Source organism: Carcharodon carcharias, chromosome 11, assembly GCF_017639515.1.
Source record: "Carcharodon carcharias isolate sCarCar2 chromosome 11, sCarCar2.pri, whole genome shotgun sequence".
NCBI classification, from domain to species: domain Eukaryota; kingdom Metazoa; phylum Chordata; class Chondrichthyes; order Lamniformes; family Lamnidae; genus Carcharodon; species Carcharodon carcharias.
Genome location: NC_054477.1, coordinates 14,083,120 through 14,102,775, shown reverse-complemented (window position 1 = coordinate 14,102,775; position 19,656 = coordinate 14,083,120). Strand labels below are relative to the sequence as shown.

Below are 19,656 nucleotides of genomic sequence, written 5' to 3'. Positions count from 1 at the left end.
TCTGTGCATTCTGAAATATCCCTTTAAATGTCTGCCACTTGACCTCTATTGACCTATCCCTTAACCTCATTTGCCAGTTCACTTTAGTCAGCTCTGCTCTCAGGCCCTCATAATTGCCCTTATTTAAGTTTAAAATACTAGTTTTGGACGCACTCGTTTCTCAATCATATTATGATCGCTGCTACCTAGGGGTGCTTTCACTATGAGATTATAAACTGATCCTATCTAGTTGCTCAATACCAGGTCTAGTATAGCCTGCTCTCCGGTGGCCTCTGCTGTCCTAAGAAACTATTCTAAAAACATTCTATGACCTCTTCATCCACGCTACCTTTGCCCATCTGATTTTTCTAGTCTATATGTAGATTAAAATCCCCATGATTATTGCTTTAGCTGTCTAGCAAGCTCCCGCTATCTTTTTTTTATACTGTGTCCTACTGCGTAGTCACAATTAGGAGGCCTGTACGCCACTCCCACAAGTGACTTTGTGCCTTTATCATTCCTCATAATTCAGTATTCGCATGGCAAGCAGTCTGAGTGGAGGAGATTTCTGGTCAGCTATTCTTGATGTGGAGTTGTGCCCCTCAAGCTATAGCCCCTAGCTTCAGGCTAGCTACCTATTCAAGGGAAAACAAGCTCTGGAAAACTGATGTAAGCATGTGTTCTGTCTGTCTCAAGTGTCTCTAGATGTGGGAAGTCTACAGCCTCTCCAACCCTAACTGACTCTCAGATTTTTGATCCCTAACACACTTCCTGACAGTCAATTGTATGGTGTAATCTGCCCCTAAATTATCATTCACCAATCAGACACCCACTTATCCTGTTCGTAAGGTTTACCTCCACCCACACTTCCCAAGGCTGGATCTTGGAAGCACAACAGAGGTGGATGGGCAGGCAGATGGGCCTGGAATTTCTCAGCTCCAGCCAGCCTGTCAGTTCCCTCTATACAATGGTGGAATAGTGGCTGTGGCCATTTCCTTTTTAAAAGTGCTGAGGGGGCTCTTCCATCTTGAGGTTCCCCCTCCCTCTCTCTCTCTCTCCTCACCTGCATCAGCAAGCCGCAGCTCCTCCAGCACTGAAGACCCTCCTACTGGCCCTCCAGTGTCAGGAGCCTATCCGCTGTCCTTAATTGGATGGCACTAATAAGCCATTCCTTTGAAAACCATGTCGGGTGGCTATTTCCGACATGGTGCTGGCTCAGGACCCGGATGAGATCCTGAAGTTGGGGTCCCAGCCTCAAAACAAAAATCCAGCCCCAGCTCTCCATATCTGAAAGTCAAGCCTTCTGTAATCTCTCATAACTAAATCCTCTGTTGTCCGGAATCAGCTTTGTAACTCTGCATTTCCTCCAAGTCTTCAATGCTTTATTCCCATGGGACTTGATGGTTTCTGCATTGCTGGTTCCAAAGAAATATCATCTTTCGATAGTAATCTGTGAAAGGTGTGAAAGAATGACTATCTGTTTAATTTTTGAGGCTTTGGGGGGAAAGAAATAGCAGAAGTTTAAGGTTGAATAAATAAGGTAGAATTTCAGGTTTTCTTTATTCTTTCATGAGATGTGGGCATCACTGCCAAGGCCAGCATTTGTTGCCCATCCCTAATTGCCCTTGAACTGAGTGGCTTGCTGGGACATTTCAAAGGGCTGTTAAGAGTCAACCACATTGCTGTGGGTCTGGAGTAAGTAGGGGACATTAGTGAACCAGATGGGCTTTTAAGAAAATCCAATGATAGTTGTCACAGTCACCATTGCTGAGACTAGTTTCATATTCCAGAGTTTATCAATTCAAGTTAAATTCCACCACCTGCCATGGTGGGAGTTGAACCAATGCCCTCAGAGCATTAGTCTGGGCCTCTGGATTATTTGTCTAGAGACATTACCACCACACCACTGTCTCCCTCGGGGTAAACAGGACAAATCCATTCCAACCAATTAGCCTCATCTACTCATCATTAGCAAAGTGATAGAAGGTGTCATCGACAGTGTTATCAAGTGGCATTTGCTCAGCAACAACCTGCTCATGATGCTCAGTTTGTGTTCCACCAAGGCCACTCAGCTCCTGCTTTGGTTCAAACATGGGACAATAGAGCTGAACTCCAGAGCTGAGGTGAGAGTGAAAGCCCCTGACATCAAGGCAGCATTTGACCAGATCAAAGAGCCCTAGCAAAACTGAAGCCCAACTGCAGTTGTTTCATCAATGACCTCTGCTCCATCATAAGGTCAGAAGTGGGGACATTCACTGATAATTGAACATGCACAATATTCAGCACCATTCACAACTCTGCAGATACTGAAGCAGTCCAACTCCATATGCAGCAAAACCAGGACCATTCAGCCTTCAGGTGATTAGTGGCAATTAATATTCACATCAGAGGGGTGCCAGGCAATGACCATCACCAACAAGAGTGAATCTAACCATGTCCCCTTGACATTCAATGGCATTACCATCACTGAATTTGCCACTATCGACAACCTGGGGTGTTACCATTGACCAGAATCTGAACTGGACCAGCCATATAAATACTGTGGCTGGAGTTTTCCGCCCCATTGGCGTTGGGTGTCATGGTGGGCATGAACGGACAATATGGTGAGACCAACAAAAATCAGTTTCATGCAGTCATGAAACCAGGTTGCAATCGTCCCTTCCCACCGCCGCACATTGGGAACGTCATTTTAATACATCTGCATAACATTATAATCCCTGCTCACCCACGCCAATGTGTTTCACAACTGTACATAAGCGATGTGCACCTCATGAGGGGCACTTCGCTCAGGGCTGCGAGGTTTATTTGCCGACTTTTCTTCAGGCAGCACTCACGGTCATCAGCGCCAGGCTTCACAGGCAGCATCACATCACTTTTAGTGGGGCTCACGGGCAGGTCTCTACCTACCAGACCAGTCATAAGGGGGGGGTGGCTTTTCAATGGCTGCAGGGCTAGGGCTTGTTTGGAAAAGGGGGCGAAGAGGCAGCAGGATGAGGGCTGTACTGGGGAAGGAGGGTATCCCAGGGTGTGTGTGGGGGGCACATTGTTGATCAGTGCAAGTGGCCTCAAGATGGTGAGGGCTGAGGAGGCAGCCTCCAGAGGAGACGAAGTCGGAATGTGGTGTGAGGATGTGTGTGAGGGAGTGTGGTAATGTCCCTTGAGCTGGCAGTGAGTGAGATGCCAGTGAATGTGTGAGGTCCTTGTGAGTGTGTAAGTTTAGAGTGATAAGATGGTTGCCTTACCCTAGCGCATGGATGAAATCATCCATCCATTCTCTGCACTGGATGGCCGACCTCTTGTGTGCAGCATTGGCACTGACCACCATTGCCACAGCCTCCCAGGCCGGAGTGGTGAGACTGATAGGCCTCCTGCGGCCAGAGCTGGGGCGCAGGACATCGCAGCAGACCTCCATGGCGTCCCGAACGCGCCCCAGAGATGTGTCACTGAATCGGGGGGCTTCACTCCTCTTGGCTTTTGAGGCCATGTCTTCACTGGTGCCCTCCTGGACTGCAAGCATTGAGAAGTGTGCACGCAGCTGCAGTTTAAATATGGCGCCCTGTGTGAGGTAACAGCTTGGCGGGCAAATCTGAGGGCACCCGTCAGCGAGATGGCATGCTTCCTCAGGCTGCATAATTAATGAGGCAGGAATGGGACGATACAATGCGAAAAGCTGCCATTGCGCCTACTACTGCACTTAGTGCAAATCCAGGACAATTCCGCCCTGTGTCCACAACAGCAAGTTAGAGGCTAGGGATCTGCGATGAGTAACTCACCTCCTGACTCCCCAAAGCCTGCCTGCAATCTACAAGGCACAAGTCAGGAGTGTGATGGAATACTCCCCACTTGCCTGGACGAGTGTAGCTCCAACAACACTCAAGAAGTTCGAAACCATCCGGGACAAAATCATATCTAGCACAAATGGATGGTGGCACCCCATCCACCATCTTAACCATTCACTCCCTCCACCCCCGGCACACAGTGGCAGCAGTGTGTACCATCTCCAAGAGGAACTGCATCAACTCACCAAGGCTTCTTCGACAGCACCTTCCAAACCTGCGGCCTCTACCACCTAGAAGGACAAGGGAGCAGATAGATGGGAACACCACCACCTGCAAGTTCCCCTCCAAGCCACTTGCCATCCTGACTTGGAAATACATTGCTGTTCCTTCACTGCCGCTGGATCAAAATCCTGGAACACCCTCCCTAACAGCACTGTGGGTGTACCTACACCACATGGATTGCAGTGGTTCAAGAAGGCAGCTCACCACCACCTTCTCAAGGGCAACTAGGGATGGGCAATAAATGCTGGCATGGCCAACGAAACCCACATCCCATAAATGAATAAATAGATGAAAACTGAAAAAGTGATTCATTAATTGTAAAGTGCTTTGGGAGGTCCTGTGGTTGTGAATGACGCTACATGAATGCAAATCTTTCTCTTTAAAGAGTGAGCTTTTTGGTTTTGAGCTGAGGTCAAGAGGTTGTTTTCTACAGTATTTCTTCCCTCATTGCTTTGTCTTTGGAAGAACACAGGAAGAGGTAGAGGCCATTCAGCCCCGTGAGCTTGTTCCGCCACTATTCAAATGAGATAATGGCCGAGCTGTACCTTAACTGCACCCATCCAGCTTGGCTCCAAATCCTTTTGTACCCTAAATCTAAGATATAATATTAATTGAAGTAGCATCTGCCACTTTATGTGGGAGGGAGTTCCACACTTCTACTCGCCTTTACATGAAGAAATGTTTCCCAACTTCTCTAATGAATAAAAGCGAACGACTGCGGATGCTGGAAGAAGAATCATAGTGGCCTCGAAACGTTAATTCTGTTTCTCTCTGCCATGATGCCGCCAGACCTGCTGAGTTTTTCCAGCATTTTCTCTCCTGCATCTGGTTTTAAGATTATGTCCCCTTGTCCTAGACTCCCACAACCAGCTGAGGAGGTTTCTCTCTATTTACCCTAGCAATTCCTTCCAAGGTCCTAAAAGAACCTCAACGAAATCACCCTTAAACTTCTATATCCTGGGCTGGGGTAGGGGAGCAATCTCACTGGGTTTGTGTTGTTCCTGCTGTTATGATCAGCGTCCAGTATTTATTACACCTTCCATTCCATCTGCCATTCAGTTCAGGCCAAATATTTTGTCTTGTTTTAGCAAGTCCTTTTTGAGCAAAAGGTGATAAAATGTGTTTACCACCAACTGGCAACTTAAAAAAATTCTCGCTAAGCAAGGTTGCAAACATGCGAATATTTTTATATTAACAGACCTAACGCAAAACATCTGCATTCAAATTACTATCTTCATTGCAACACTGATTCATTGGTTGTAGGGTGCTTTGGGAGGGTCTGAGGTTGTGAATGGCGCTTCATGAATGCAAGTCTTTCTCTTTACAGATTGAGCTTCTTTCTTTACTCCTGTACTTCTTTAAATACATGGGTTTCTAGTTATTCCCTCACCAAAGACTTTAACAGAAGCAAAACTTCTCACTGTGGAAAAAAATTTACATAGCACTGTCCATGTGTTAAAAAAAACAGACCGAGGAATATAAATACAAATTTTGTCAAGAATTTGGCTGTGACTTGTACATAGTCATGAAATATGAAGGTCTAATAGAGAACTGTTTCCACCGGAGTTGAAAAGGCAAGTTTACACCTGTTGGGGGCTCGATATTATTTAAGGAATGAACACTCATTTATTTGCTCACAAACACTCGAGATTTCCTTGGCCAAGATTTCTCAGTCGGCGAGCGAGGGGTGCGGGGCCCGCTCGCCGGCGCGTAAACTGACGCGGGGTGACATTGGGCGGAACTCCCGACTCACCCCACCCCATTTAAATTTTCAGGTTGGCGGGGGCTCAGCCAAATCAGCTGTGTGCCCACCGACCTGTCAATGGCCAATTTGAGACACCATTGACAAAGTCATTAACGTGATTAGTGGACCTGCCCGTCCAACCTTAAGGTTGGCGGGCAGGCTGGGAGCCCTGGTGGGCATTGGAAAAAACATGAAACCTCATCCACGGGCAGGATGAGGTTTCATGTAGGTTTTTAGAAATTTAATAGAAGTGTGTTTAAAAGTGATGGACATGTCCCAACTCATGTGACAGTATCACATGAGGGGACATGTCAGGGAAATTTTTTTTTCTGTTTTTAACATTTTTTAATGTGGAGCCGATCTCTCTGAGGCAGCACTTAGCCTCAGGAAGATCTGTGCGCTCTATTGTGCACATGCGTGAAAGAGCACACTCTGGGCTCAGGGAATCCACCCCCCTCCCCCCTGCCCACACAGGGAGGGCACAGCACTTCCTTGCGGACGTCACGCTGGGCGGGCCTTAACTGGCCCACCCACATAAAATGGGGCCGCGCCCCCAATCAGGGGCACCAATCGGAGGCGCCGCCACGCACCCGCTCCTGAACTTCCCCCCCAAAGGGAGGGGGAGAATTCTGCCCCTTGAAATCTGCCTGTTTGAATTTTAGCATCTATCAAACAGCTTCCTGACTACCAACCGTGAAAAGGTCCTTGTTTAGGATTCAAGTTTCATAGCTACATTATAACTGTTCATGCCTTGAGTCTAAGTTTGAAAGGTGGCAAGCCTGCTGGAGTTGGACCACGTAGAAACTCTGGAGGGTACTGGAGTGTTCCCCTGAAGCCAAGGCTTCCTCAAGCATCCCTAAAGAGTTATACGCAATTTTTAGGTCACTTAAAAATGGTACCAAACTTTTCAATATATTTTGTTCCTACATTTAATGTAAAGTAACCATTAAAACATTTGCACTTTCATTTATTCATTTAATAGTGTTTTACTTTATTTTCATTTTTTTAATAATATATATACAGTTGGAGGGGAGGAGGGGGGAGAGAAGGTTGGGGTTTCACAGAATTTCACAATATATTATAGGGTTCCTTAACCAACGAAAAGGTTCAGAACCACTGGTATAAACTGTTATTATCCTCTTCATCTGTAAAATTAACATTGATGTATTATTTCAATTTTCCTGACAGCTTTTCGAAAATGTTTTCATTCAAATGTAGCGACTCCTCACATTTAGCACAAAGAATAGCTTTCGAATAATAATTTGCGTCAAATAATTGTCCTCGCCATTTTGCCACACTTAACCAATTCTAACATCTCTTCTATCCCTCCCATGCCTCCCTCCCATGCCAAACCTCTCATCTGATTCCTTCCAATCCCTTCCATGCCATTTCGATCCCAAACCCTCCAACAATCCCTCAAGGAAACACTGTTTCCAGCCAGGTTAACTTTGTTGTCAGGGTCCCCTTACCTTACGCTGTTTCTGATCTCTACTTACGCCACCAACCCCTCCACCTCGCCAACCGTTGGCGGCCGCAAGTGCGTCAAGCGCTCCAGTCCTCTGTGCACCCCACATGCCTCTCCGTGCACCATGCACTGCCCATCAAATAAACCCACCAACAGAAACGCCAATTAGACTGACCAGCAGTCCAGACAGGCAAAAAATGAGTATTATTATTATATATATATATATATAAATCATCTCTGAATGTGATGCAGGTATACAACAAATACTGATCTGAAGAATAAATCAATGTTCTGTAATTATAGGAGGTAGAAACTTCTCACATAATAGAGAATAATTACTGTGTCAATCAATAATTAAATGCACATGTGCACATATGATGTCTATTTTTCTTACTTTCCTGTTCAAAATAATTCTGGTAACTCCTCTCAACAAATTTCAATATAAAGCACTGTTAAGATTTTTTTTTACTGATCTTTTTTATTGAAAGGAAATGACTGACTACAAAGAGAGCTTTCACAAGCACCCTGACTGATCACAAGTAGTGCTTCCGTGACTGGAGAGGAGCATCTCCAACCTTGATAAGTTGCTCAGGAGGAGAAGGACATCTTCTTTCAGCAATGCTTCCTTTAACGTGGTCACTCCCGTTGATAGCTGCAATTATATACTTACCAGGTAAAAGAAATTCCCACTTTCTTGCAGTGTTATGTATCTGTGACTGACGCATCCAGTTTACTAGTTATGCTAAGAGAGGGAAGTACAATCAGCAACTCCAGCCTGCCATGCCCCAGAATGTTGGCAGCTTGCTCCAATTGATGGCAAGTTCCTGGTCTCAGTCTCACTGTCAGTTGTGGAATTGAGAATAGCAACACTTAACAGAGACGGGGTGATGGAATTGGAATGTCAGTCAATGTTCAATTGATGGCAGACCAGGCTCAGGGTGCTGAATGTTTTTCTGTTCCTATGTCATGGAGAAAACCTGGTAAATTCAATGGTAAAAAAACATCTTTGCCCTTATTAAATGCACTTACATGTCTCTCAAAAATATATTTGCATATAACGAATGCGCTTGAGAGTTTAAATGACTACCTTTCCATGCGTATTGCCTTGCATTATAATGTAGATAATGGTTTTATAACTTTTTCATTATTCTGTTTGTTATGCTGCTTGGTACTTCAATTTTGTCTGTAGAAATAACTCTTGTTTGTTTGCCCACACAATAAGTCACCAAACTCCAACAGTAACTGACTGAATTCATTTAATGAAGTAAGTCACAGAATATTATTAAATAAAACATTTCAAAATTAGAACTTTTTTTGAATTAAAGCTAACCAAGTAGAAATAATCTTAGATGGAAATAAAAGTTGTATAAGTGCTACACTGTATCTTATCTTAATTTATTAATACTTTATTTAATTGACTTAATAAACTTTAAAATATATCCCTAAACCTGTTGATGTTATGCATTTATTATTTCCCTTTTAAAAGTACTTAAAGAGGTGCTGTCAAAATCAGCTCTTAATTCCTTACGTTGTTTTCTTTGGCTGTCTTTACTTGAACAACAGTTTCTAGTTATTGAGATCTTTAGTGTCGAAATCATCCCAAGACACTTTACAGAAGTGTGAGAGGAGTAAATGATGAGTCAAAGATGGATAGGTTAGTAAGGGTGACCAAAGGCTTGGTCAAGGAGGTGGGATTTAAGGAGGGTCCTAAAGTGAGGAGGAGAAGCAGGAGAGACAGAGAAATTTAGGGAAAGAATTCCAGAAATTTAGAGCTTGCTTGCTTAAGGTGCAGCCATGAATTCTGGCGCAAAAGAGAAAGGGGCTGCATAGGAGGCTGGAGTTAAAGCAATGAGGAGTTTTGGGGAGAAGGTTGTTAGTGTGGAGCGTAAGTAGGGTGATGCATTTCATACTTCAGGATGATAAAATTAAAAGGAATATTTTCAAGATTGGAAGACCAGGAGCTAATATAGATTAACAAATCAGAATGATTGAGTTAAAACAGGACCATTGAGAATTAGCCCAAACATAAAGAGCAGAATGAGACCCATGTTAACAGGATCCACAGGATCCAAGCTGATTATTGAAGCTGAAACCAAGCCACAGAGCTTTTCTTTATTGAGAGTTTATTGACTTGTTCAGTCTCACAGCTCTCCTCCCACACAACCCAGTGACCCAGCTGTCCCCTATTTACATGTGCTCAAAGACAATTAATACCCATCACCTATTTCTCTAAATCTTAACAATGTGATTGACATTAACAAACATTAACAATATAATTGACAAGACATTAACAAACCTTGACTTGGTTCAAGTTTTCTCACTGGTTTAACAGGACTTTTAAAGCATTAAGAGGGAAGAACATCCTTGAGTCTGCACAATGTACTGTAAACCCAGAAATTTAAGTTAAAGGAATATTTTATGCCATCCAAGGCTGCTAGCACTTTATAACATTAACTTTTCTGAAATAGATTTGTGACAAGTATGGCAAATACTGTAATTTAAATTTCTAACAATTTTAAATTCACAGAAAATTGAAATTCAGGTCAATTTAAATTCATGTGACATTCACAATAAATTTAAATCCACAGTAAATTTCAAATCAAGTTAAATATAAATTCACACTGAATTTAAAACTCTTGCATTTAAACTAAGCAAATTTAAATTCATGTTACATTAACTTCATAATTTAAATGCGCAAACATGGCAAGAATTTATTTGACAGGAGAAATTTCTGAATTTGAACTGAAACAGTCATAATGTCTTACACTTGAGAAAAAAGCTTGGCCTGCAAGATACCAAAGGCTTTCTTCCAGAAGCAAAGGAACCCAATTTACTTCAGAATATATGCATTACATCAAGACTGTAGCTCATAAAACATTGGGGTAGCTTTTCTTTCCATGCAGTAGTGTAAGATGGGTGATAGTGAATCTCGAGCCCCTGTTTACATCCCTCCTCGTGTTCACCTCTATTAAAGTCAACAAAAGTCAAAATGGCAAGAGATGTAAACCGGAGCACTGATTTGCCATCACACAAAGTCAAAATTTACCCCAATGTCCTTTATTATCTATGGCTGGATGGTAGAAAGTAAATTAAAATTTGCTAGGATTTAAGTAGGCAGGTGGGCAGCATTTTAACATATAGATAAAAACAAAAAACTGCGGATGCTGGAAATCCAAAACAAAAACAGAATTACCTGGAAAAACTCAGCAGGTCTGGCAGCACCTGTTGAAGGGTCATGAGGACTCGAAACGTCAACTCTTTTCTTCTCCGCCTATGCTGCCAGACCTGCTGAGCATTTTAACATGGTCGATTTGCTTACAGGATGACAAATATTCGGAGTTGAGTCATTTCTAAACTGTTTGGGTAGAGAGAAAAGCTGGGTATATGCAGAGAGAGAGAGAGAGAGAGAGCTGCACGACACAAGGGTGAAGCGCTGGTGATTGCAGGTGCCAGTCTTGGGTGGTGCTACAAAATAATGAATCACAATGGTCAGGAAACACGGATTGATGTTTTATCATTATTTTTGTTCTGTAAATATTGGCAGTTATTCGTTAAATAATCTGAGTGATATGACTGTTAAATTTTGCAACTGATGCATAGAATCATAGAATGATTACAATGGTTAAAATTCTTAAAGCTGCTGTTTAAAATATGCTTAACAAATTTGTATATCATCCTCGCATCGGGGCCATACTAATCTTCTATCGTTCCAAATTTAGTACAGCACAGAATCGTGCCCATGCCAGCTCTCTGCAACAGCAACTCACCTCATCCCACTTCCCTGCTTTTTCCCCGTAGCCCTGCAAATTTTTTCTCTTCAGTTAATTATCCAATCGCCATTTGAAGGCTTCGATTGAGGAGATTGGATGGATCATGAAGGGGGTCTGGCCAAAGTAGAAGGGGACAAACTTTTCCCGTTGGCAGAAGGACTGAGAACCAGAGGACGCAGATTTTAAGTGACATGAGGAGGAAAAACATTTTTATGCCAGTGATTGGTTAGGATCTCAGGTAGTATATTCCAAATCCTAACCAATCACTGGCATAAAAATGTTTTTCCTCCTCATGTCACTTAAAATCTGCGTCCTCTGGTTCTCAGTCCTTCTGCCAACGGGAAAAGTTTGTCCCCTTCTACTTTGGCCAGACCCCCTTCATGATCCATCCAATCTCCTCAATCTTTCCTTCTCAAAAGAGAACGGCCCCAAGCATCACCAATCTAACTGAAGTAACTGAACGTCCTCATCCCTGGATTCATTCTTGTAAATCTTATCCACACCGTCCCTAAAGCTTTCACATCCTTTCTAAAGTGTGGTGCCCAGAAATGGGCACAATACTCCAGTTGAGGCCGAACTAGTGTTTTATAAAAGATTTGGATGTTATGTATGTTTTATGCATAGCATTTTTATTATTTGACGAACACCATTCTCTGTGTTCCCAGCACACAGTCAAACATTAAGAATTGCTCCATTGTTTGCTTTTCCCTCTGTACTTTCTTAATTTGGGTCCTTTAACCTCTACCCCTCTCTTTCCCCAAACATCTTTTTTTGACTCCATGCAGCCTGAAAAACCAATCAATTAAAGATCTGGAACTTGATTCATTTTAAGTGGTGACATTAGTAAAGAGATATCATCCGAGTTCTTACAACAAAAACATCTTGCATTTGTATAGTGCCTTTGGCATAGTAAAACGTCTCAAAGCTCCTCATGGGAATCCTATCAAATGAAATTTACTACCAAGCCGAAGAAAGGGAAATTAAGAGAGGTTGATCAAGATCTTGGTCAAAGAGATAGATTTAAAAAAAAAAGAAAGATTTGCATTTCTGTTGGGCCTTACATGACAATAGGATGTCCTAAAACATAGCCAATTAAGTTCTTCTCAAGTGTAACCACTGTTGTAATGTAGGAAATGCAGCAGCAAATTTGTACACAGCAAGTTGACGAACAGTAATGTGATGAGGACAAGATATCTGTTTTAGTGACGTTGACTGAGCGATAAATGTTGGTTAGAACATTAGGGAGAACTCCCCAGTTCTTCTTTGAAATGGCACCATGGGATCTTTTGCATCAACCTGAGGGGGAAGGGGGGACCTTGGTTTAGCATTGCACCCGAAAGACAGCACCTCTGACAGTTCATCATTGCCTCCACTAGATACTCCACTAGAGCGTCACCCTTGATTTTTGTGCTCAGGTACGTGGAGTGGGAATGAACCTTCAGACTCAGAGACAAGAGCACCACCAACAGTGCCACGGCTGACAGCTTAAGTAGTGCCTTAAAGAAGGAAAACAAGGTAGAGAGGCAGGGAGGTTTAGGTGAGGAATTCATCACCCATTGCTTGACTTCGTTATGCAAATCATGGGAGCTATTTAAAACCTAGGAGCTCAATTTGACCATTTTGGAATAATAGGATTTGAAATTTGGTTACCTGTCTCGATATCAGGGAGGACTTTCCTGTAAAATAGTGGAATGTCTATAGGTACGAACCATGCAATATTGGCTTTCTTGTCTTACTCATTACATTGATTAAATGGGGGTCATTTTGACTTTGGGTAATGCGCAGAAGGAAAAAAACAGTAAAAACTGGGAAATCCAGTCCAAACTGGTCTCGTATACCTTAAAGTGGAACGCCTGTAAAAACTGAGAAATAAAAGTACTGGGCAGAACTGTTATCTTCCTTCTGGGTAGTGTATAACAGGCGATATCACAAATGCTACACATTATACACACCTTTTCTCATCTTCATTTACTTTGATGTCACAAATACAGATTATCTGGTCATTATCACATTGCTTGTGGGAGATGCTGTGCTCAGACTGGCATTTGATTCATCACAGCAGCAACCGCACTTCAAAAGTACTTCATTGACTGTAAAGCACCTTGGGAAGTCCTGATGTCATGAAAGGCGCTATATAATACAAGTCTTTCTGTCTCTTTGAATGGTAATGAAAATGAGGGGAGCTGTATAACAAACACCAAATCTGATATCACTTGTTTTAAGCAATCACCCAAAGTCAAAGTTGGCTCTAATTTTTTTTTTAATTCCCTCACGGGATGTGGGTGTCACTGGCTAGACCAACATTTATTGTCCATTCATAACTGCCCTTGAGAAGGTGGTGGTGAGTTGCCTCCTTGAGCCACTGCAGTCCATACGGTAGTGAATGTAGCTGCAACAACACTCAAGAATCTCGACACCATCCGGGACAAAGCTGTTAGGGAGGGAGTTCCAGGATTGTGACCCAGCAACAGTGAAGGAACGGCGACATTGTTCCAAGTCAGGATGGTGTGTGGCTTGGAGGGGAACTTGCAGGTGGTGGTGTTACCATGTGTCTGCTGCCCTTGTCCTTCTAAGTGGTAGAGGTCGCAGGTTTGGAAAGTGCTGTCGAAGAAGTCTTGGTGAGTTGGTCAGTTCCTCTTGTAGATGGTACACACACTGCTGCTACTGTGTGCTGGTGGTGGAGTGAATGAATGTTTGTGGGTGAGGTGCCAATCAAGCTGGTTGACTTTTCCGTGATGATGAAAATCTTCTTGAGTGTTGTTGGAGCTGCTCTCATCCAGGAAAATGGAGAGTATTCCATCACACTCCTGACCAGTGCCTTCTAGATGGTGAATATCTAGGGAGTGGGAAGATTAACTGGACCCCAAGAATAAGACATCCTTGATTAGAGGCAAAATTCAAACAACAAAATCATCACAGAGAGAATATCGTAGAGTCAAACAGCAGAGGATGAGGCCATTCACCCCATTGTGGCTGTGCAAGCTCTTTTGAAGAGCTATCCAATTAGTTGCAAACTGCTCCCATTGGCCCAACTGTTCCATTTTCCATTGTAACATGATTCGATGCTTCACAAAGTGTTGCCCACTTAGACAATGGCTAACTCAGAATGTTAAGAAAAACCCCTTTTAAGATTAAGGTACCAGAGGGTTGCCAGTAATGACAGAACAATATCCATCCCCCTTCCACCTCCCCCCCCCACCACCCCCTTTCAAAGAGGGTGGGGAGGAGAGAATGGGGAAACTGAAAACAAATAGGGTGACCTAATTGGAAAGCACTTTCAAAGAGCTGGAACAGGAAAAATGGACCGAATGGCCTCCTTTTATCACTGCATGATCTTATGATTTTGAAATTAAAGTTTGCTTTTGAGTAAGGATGATACATTTTCCGGAGCTTTGGGGCCCAAATATTCCTTTCGCTCCCCAGGTATTGTGAGTGATTTTGACCAAATGTTTCCACCCAAGTTGTGAAATGGAGTTGGAGGACACTGAAGGCTTCTACATTCATTTACTCTAATGTTAAGGATGAGCAGCTGAAGCCCGGCTCAGTTTCAATGGCAATTTAGATGGTGAAGTACTTTAGAAACCAAAACCGTTATTTTTACTTTGTATAGAAACAAAATACTGCAGGTGCTGGAAACCTGAGATAAAAACAGGAATGCTGGGAAAACTCAGCAGGTCTGGCAGCATCCGTGGAGAGAGAAACAGAGTTAATGTTTCAAGTCCATATGACCCTTCTTCAGATCTTTGAAGGGAGATAGAAATATGATGGGTTTTATGCTGTTGAAAAGAGGGGTGGAGCAGGTGAAACAAAATAGGACAGGGATAGGTGGAAGCTCTGGAGAAATTAAGTGACAAAGATATCTTGGATACAAGAAAAAGGGAGTGGTAATAAAGACTAAGGCAGGTGTTAATAGTGGCATAAAGATCAGATAGCCCAAGGAGGTGTTAAAAGCAGAACAAGGGTCAGCACTTTCTGAAAGCAAAATATGAGAACAAGTTACAGGCTGGCCCTGGGAAAGAGTGGGAGGGGCTGGGAAGAGGAGTGGGGGGATGGGGGGGTTGGAAAATAAATCAAAATGCAGGACAGAGTTCATGGTCTAAAGTTGAACTCAATGGTAAGTCCAGAAGGCTGTAAAATGCCTAATTGGAAGATGAGGTGCTGCTCTTGCATTGGGCTTCACTGGAACGCTGCTTGTTGTTCAGTTATTGCATTTCATTGGAATTTAATGGTACATATCTGTGGTAAGTTAGGGTTCTGCTCCTTAAATAGAACTTACAGAAACAGGCTATTCAGCAGAACTGGGTTTATGCTCCATACCAGCCTCCTCCCACACATCACTCTTTATTCCTTTCTCCCTGTACTTATCCAGCTTCCTCCTTTAATGCATTGGAGCTATTCACCTTAATTACTCCTTGTGGCAGTGAGTTCTACATTCTAACCCCTCCCTGGTGATTAAGTTTAATTTGTATTTCTGTATTTGTGGGTGAAAAAGATGAAGCCTGACTTTTGGCTTCACTTTAAAAGACGCCTGCATTTTAATGAGATTTCATGCCTCTTGTAGGGGAGTTAAAACAAACAAGGTAGAAGAAAAAACAAAAACAGAATTACCTGGAAAAACTCAGCAGGTCTGGCAGCATCGGCGGAGAAGAAAAGAGTTGACCTTTCGAGTCCTCATGACCCAAGAAAAGGCTGGAATTTTATGGTCCCATTGTGGTGGGTACAGGGCAGTAAAACGCAGCAAGCCATTCTAAACTCCACTGACTTTGGCAGGACCATAAAGTCCCACTGTCGTAAAATTCCCAAACTGTGCTGTTGTCTCAGAGAAAGAGAGGCCCCACACACACAAACACACACAGACACACACACACACAGAAACTGAAGCAGTTTGAGTTCAGTTGGCTAGTGTGCTCTAAAGTTGAAAGGAGTTGCCAGCAGAAGCAACATAGGAGAGGGACAGATAGCAAGGCCCAAGCTAAGGTTGATACCAGCTGCCAGGAGAAACTGGACAGGTGGGAGCTAAAGGAAGCAGGTTTCACCAAAGAACAGAAGAAGAGGAGCCCTGAGAAGACCTTCTAGTCAAAGGGAATAAACAGGAATCTAGAAAAGGTCCTGTTAAGTGAAGATAAGAGTGAGAAGCAGAGAAAAGCTCCAAGCTTAAAGGGAGAAAGCTGCAGGAAGCAGACTTAAAACAATAGAGGCTTGTGAGAAGCCAGAAGATGCTAGGAGACAGCCAAAGGTCTGTAATTCTTTACTATGGGCATGCGAGGCAGTGGTGTTCTGTTGGCATGGCTGAGTCAGAGACAGAGTGTGTGGAAGAAAGATTGAATGCATGTGGTGATCCAGGTGAGAGGAACATCTTAAGGAGAGTTCAAAACGTAGGAGGTGGAACCTTGTGGAAGGCATATGAGAGAAAGCGTTAATTTGAGAGAAGATTCCAGAGGGAGTTCGGCGAGAGTGGAAATTGGAATCCCTCATGTGAAAGATGGAGTTCAATGAGACCGGTTGGCTCACACTGTGACAAGCATCTGTGGGGCTAGGGGCGGGGGCGGTGTTGAGGACAGATCTATAGCATCTGTTTGGGGTGGCATCTGTCACTTGGTTTCAGAGTGAGGTGTGCCTGACCACAGGTTGCCTATTGGTTTGCATGGACTATACACTTACCGTGATCATTAGAGTATAAGATAGCTTTTGTAATTTGTGTTATCCTTACAAATCTGTATATATCTGTAAAGATATAGTTGTGGGTGAAAGAGTATTGTAATGTAGTTCATATTTTCTTGTTCAATAAATGTTATATTCTTTCGTTAGAAGTTCATAAGTTGACTCCCTTGACTCTGTTCAGTAGCTATTCTCCACATATCTAAACAAAAAAAAGTTAGGTTCTATCAAGCCAGGTTTTACCCTGAGATCTGGCTTGCCCTATAGTAACATCAACTGGGATCATAATAGTGACTAACCTATCTTGATGCCCCCTCATTGTTAACTACCAAAAGTGGAAACATCTTCTCTGTGTCTACCCTATCGAACCCTTTCAAGGTTTTAAAAGCTTTTATCAAGTCAACCTCCGCCTTCTCTCCTCTGAGATAAAACCGCCACAAGGGCTGAATTTTGTCTGAGGATGGGAAATTAGGGTGCCGTGCCATCGATGACATGCCTGCCACTCGCCTGCCTGCCTCATAGTGTGGAGGGGCCATCTGGTGGGCTGTCCACCCGTGGCACAATTGAGGCCCTTAAGTGGGCAATTAATGCCCAATAAAGCACCTCGCCCCACTGCCTCTCTAATTTAACAGGCAGCAGGAGAGGCCATTGCTTAAGGTGTTACCTGGGAAGTTTAACCATGTGGGCTGCTGGCGTGGTTAGAGTTAGAGCAGGCTCAAAGGGCCGAATGGCCTACTCCTGCTCCTAGTTTCTATGTTTCTACGTACTGGTCACTGCCAGTGCTGCAGGTTGGTCAACAAGGTGGTGCTCAGCACTGGACCCGGACGTTCAGGTCTGGGATCTCGCTGGAACCACGCTGACAGGCCCTGGGAGAGGGCTTGGTGGGGGCATGTTGGGCAAGGCAGAGTGCGAGGGTGGATGTGGGGGGGGGGGTGCAAAACTACCTCCGGTTGGCACCGGGGGCCCGGCAAGAGGTTATTCCCATCCAACTCAAAAGCCTGCTCCCGCTTTCTCCCCATACCCTTTGATCCCTTTCGCCCCAAGAGCTATATCTAACTCCTTCTTGAAAACAACTCCTTCTTGAAAACTCCTGCTGGTCCTGGTGAGCAGGACTGCTGGCCTCTGACTGGCTGGCAGCTCCGTGATGCGGGGGACTTTCTTCTGGAGAGAAGTCCCGCCTCATATTAATTAAAGGGCTTGAAAAGTTAAAGCAGGAGGAGCCAGCTAAGCACAGGCAGGATTACCCCCGACATTTACACTGGAGTGCTGGGAGCCCATCCTCAGAGTACAATTCAGGCCTATATTTCAATATCACCTGATAGTTATAGCCAGTCCAGGGGATCAATCACAAACCATGTGTTATCAATAGAGGCCTGTTATACGATGCTATCTCTGCTTCAGTCAAGAACCAGTCCACCTCCCTCTTGAAGGTATTAATCATATTATAAGCAGTGCCATAAAATTGGATAATTAAGCTCTTTTTCATGGTGCACTTAACTATGAGGATTTTAATAATCTTCCCTTGTGAAATGTTGATTGGATTACGTTTCCCAAATCTCTCATTCAACATTTTAATAATTTATTCATGAAAAGTAAGTTTAATGGTAGAACTGACAAAATTCTAACTGCCCTCCCACCAAGGCTCATTTAAACAGTTGTTATCCACAAAAGGTTATCATTATAATAACTCAACTGCTTTTCCTAGTCGTTTTTACCTGTTCAAATGATCTTTTAAAATTAATTTAACTAATGGCCTCTGATGTTGTAACCAGGACCAGGGGGGCTTTAAACTGAAGGAATTGTTGGTTCTGGTGGTCTAAAGGAACAGGATTACCACACACAGTCAGGAACTCTGAGAATTTCAGCAATTTTCTGAATCATTGAGTAGATATTAAAGGGATTTTACTGTCAGGTTACACTAAGCGAGAGGTTATGGCAAAAGCTTTCAAACGTAGTAAGTTGTTGTAACCTGGAATGTGCAGCCTGAAAAGGTGGTGGAAGCAGACTCAAGAATGACCTTCAAAAGGAATTTACATAAGTACTTGAAAAGGAATAAAATACAGGGCTGAGGGTAAGAGTTGGGGTTGTGGGACTAATTGTCTAGCTCTCTCAAAGAGCTAGAATAGGCACATTGAGACTCCTGGCCTCTTCTCCTGTATAATCTATGATGTCTTACACTTCAATTGTGGAATCAAAACTAAGGTTATTGTCGCCTGTTTTATATCACTGTGGATTCTCAAGTCAGGTGTTTCTCATGTGTCAGTGCAGACTCGATGGGCTGAAGGGCCTCTTCTGCACTGTGTGATTCTGAGTTTTGGAGAACAAGTAGTCTCACTAAATTACTATGTTGGTTATGGTGCTTTCCAAAGTGCAAGCTATTCTTTTTTGATGAGTGCCCTAGATAGCTACTAAGAGGTTATTTGCAATATGTGTTATGTAGATCTGACTGATCTATATGTGTGATAAAACGTTGTCATTCATGCAGACGGACATAGTTAAGGGTGAACCTTGAATGAGTCTTGCACTTTAGAGATTAAAATCTTTGCTTCGGTTCTAATTATTTGCAGCTTGCGCATTTTTCTTTGCGCGCATGATCTAGGCTGACTCTCCCCGCGCTGTACTGAGGGAGTGCTGCCCTGTTGGAGGTGCCATCTCTTGGAGGAGGTGTTGAACCGAGTCTGCCCTCACAGGTGGATGCACAAGATCATATGGCACTACTTTGAAGGGGTGCTGGGGAGTTGTCCCGAGCGTCCCGGTCAACATCTGCTTAAACAACATTTGCTGAACGTACGAACATACGGGCCGTAACTTCCGACAGAGTGGCAGTTGAGTCGGACTGCCAATAGGCTGGAAAGTTCTTGCCTGAAAATCCAGCCAAACCTATCTCGCCCGACCTTCTGACTCAGGGCGTGCTGCGCGGCCCCAGGGCCGAGAGTCGAGGGCTGCGGAGCTGAAGGTAAGTAAGCCACACCCACTTTT

The 19,656-nt window shown here is 43.6% G+C and overlaps 1 protein-coding gene across 1 annotated transcript in view; it reads right to left on the bottom strand.

The window, feature by feature from the left end:
• Positions 1-8,139: 8,139 nt before the first annotated feature.
• The window catches only part of pnpla4 (patatin-like phospholipase domain containing 4), an 85,603-nt gene continuing 74,086 nt past the window's right edge, over positions 8,140-19,656 (bottom strand). Inside the window, exon 7 of the mRNA XM_041198957.1 lies at positions 8,140-8,208. Within this exon, the coding sequence (XP_041054891.1) occupies positions 8,155-8,208 (54 nt within the window). The 3' untranslated portion in view covers positions 8,140-8,154. The remainder of the gene's footprint in view (positions 8,209-19,656) is intronic.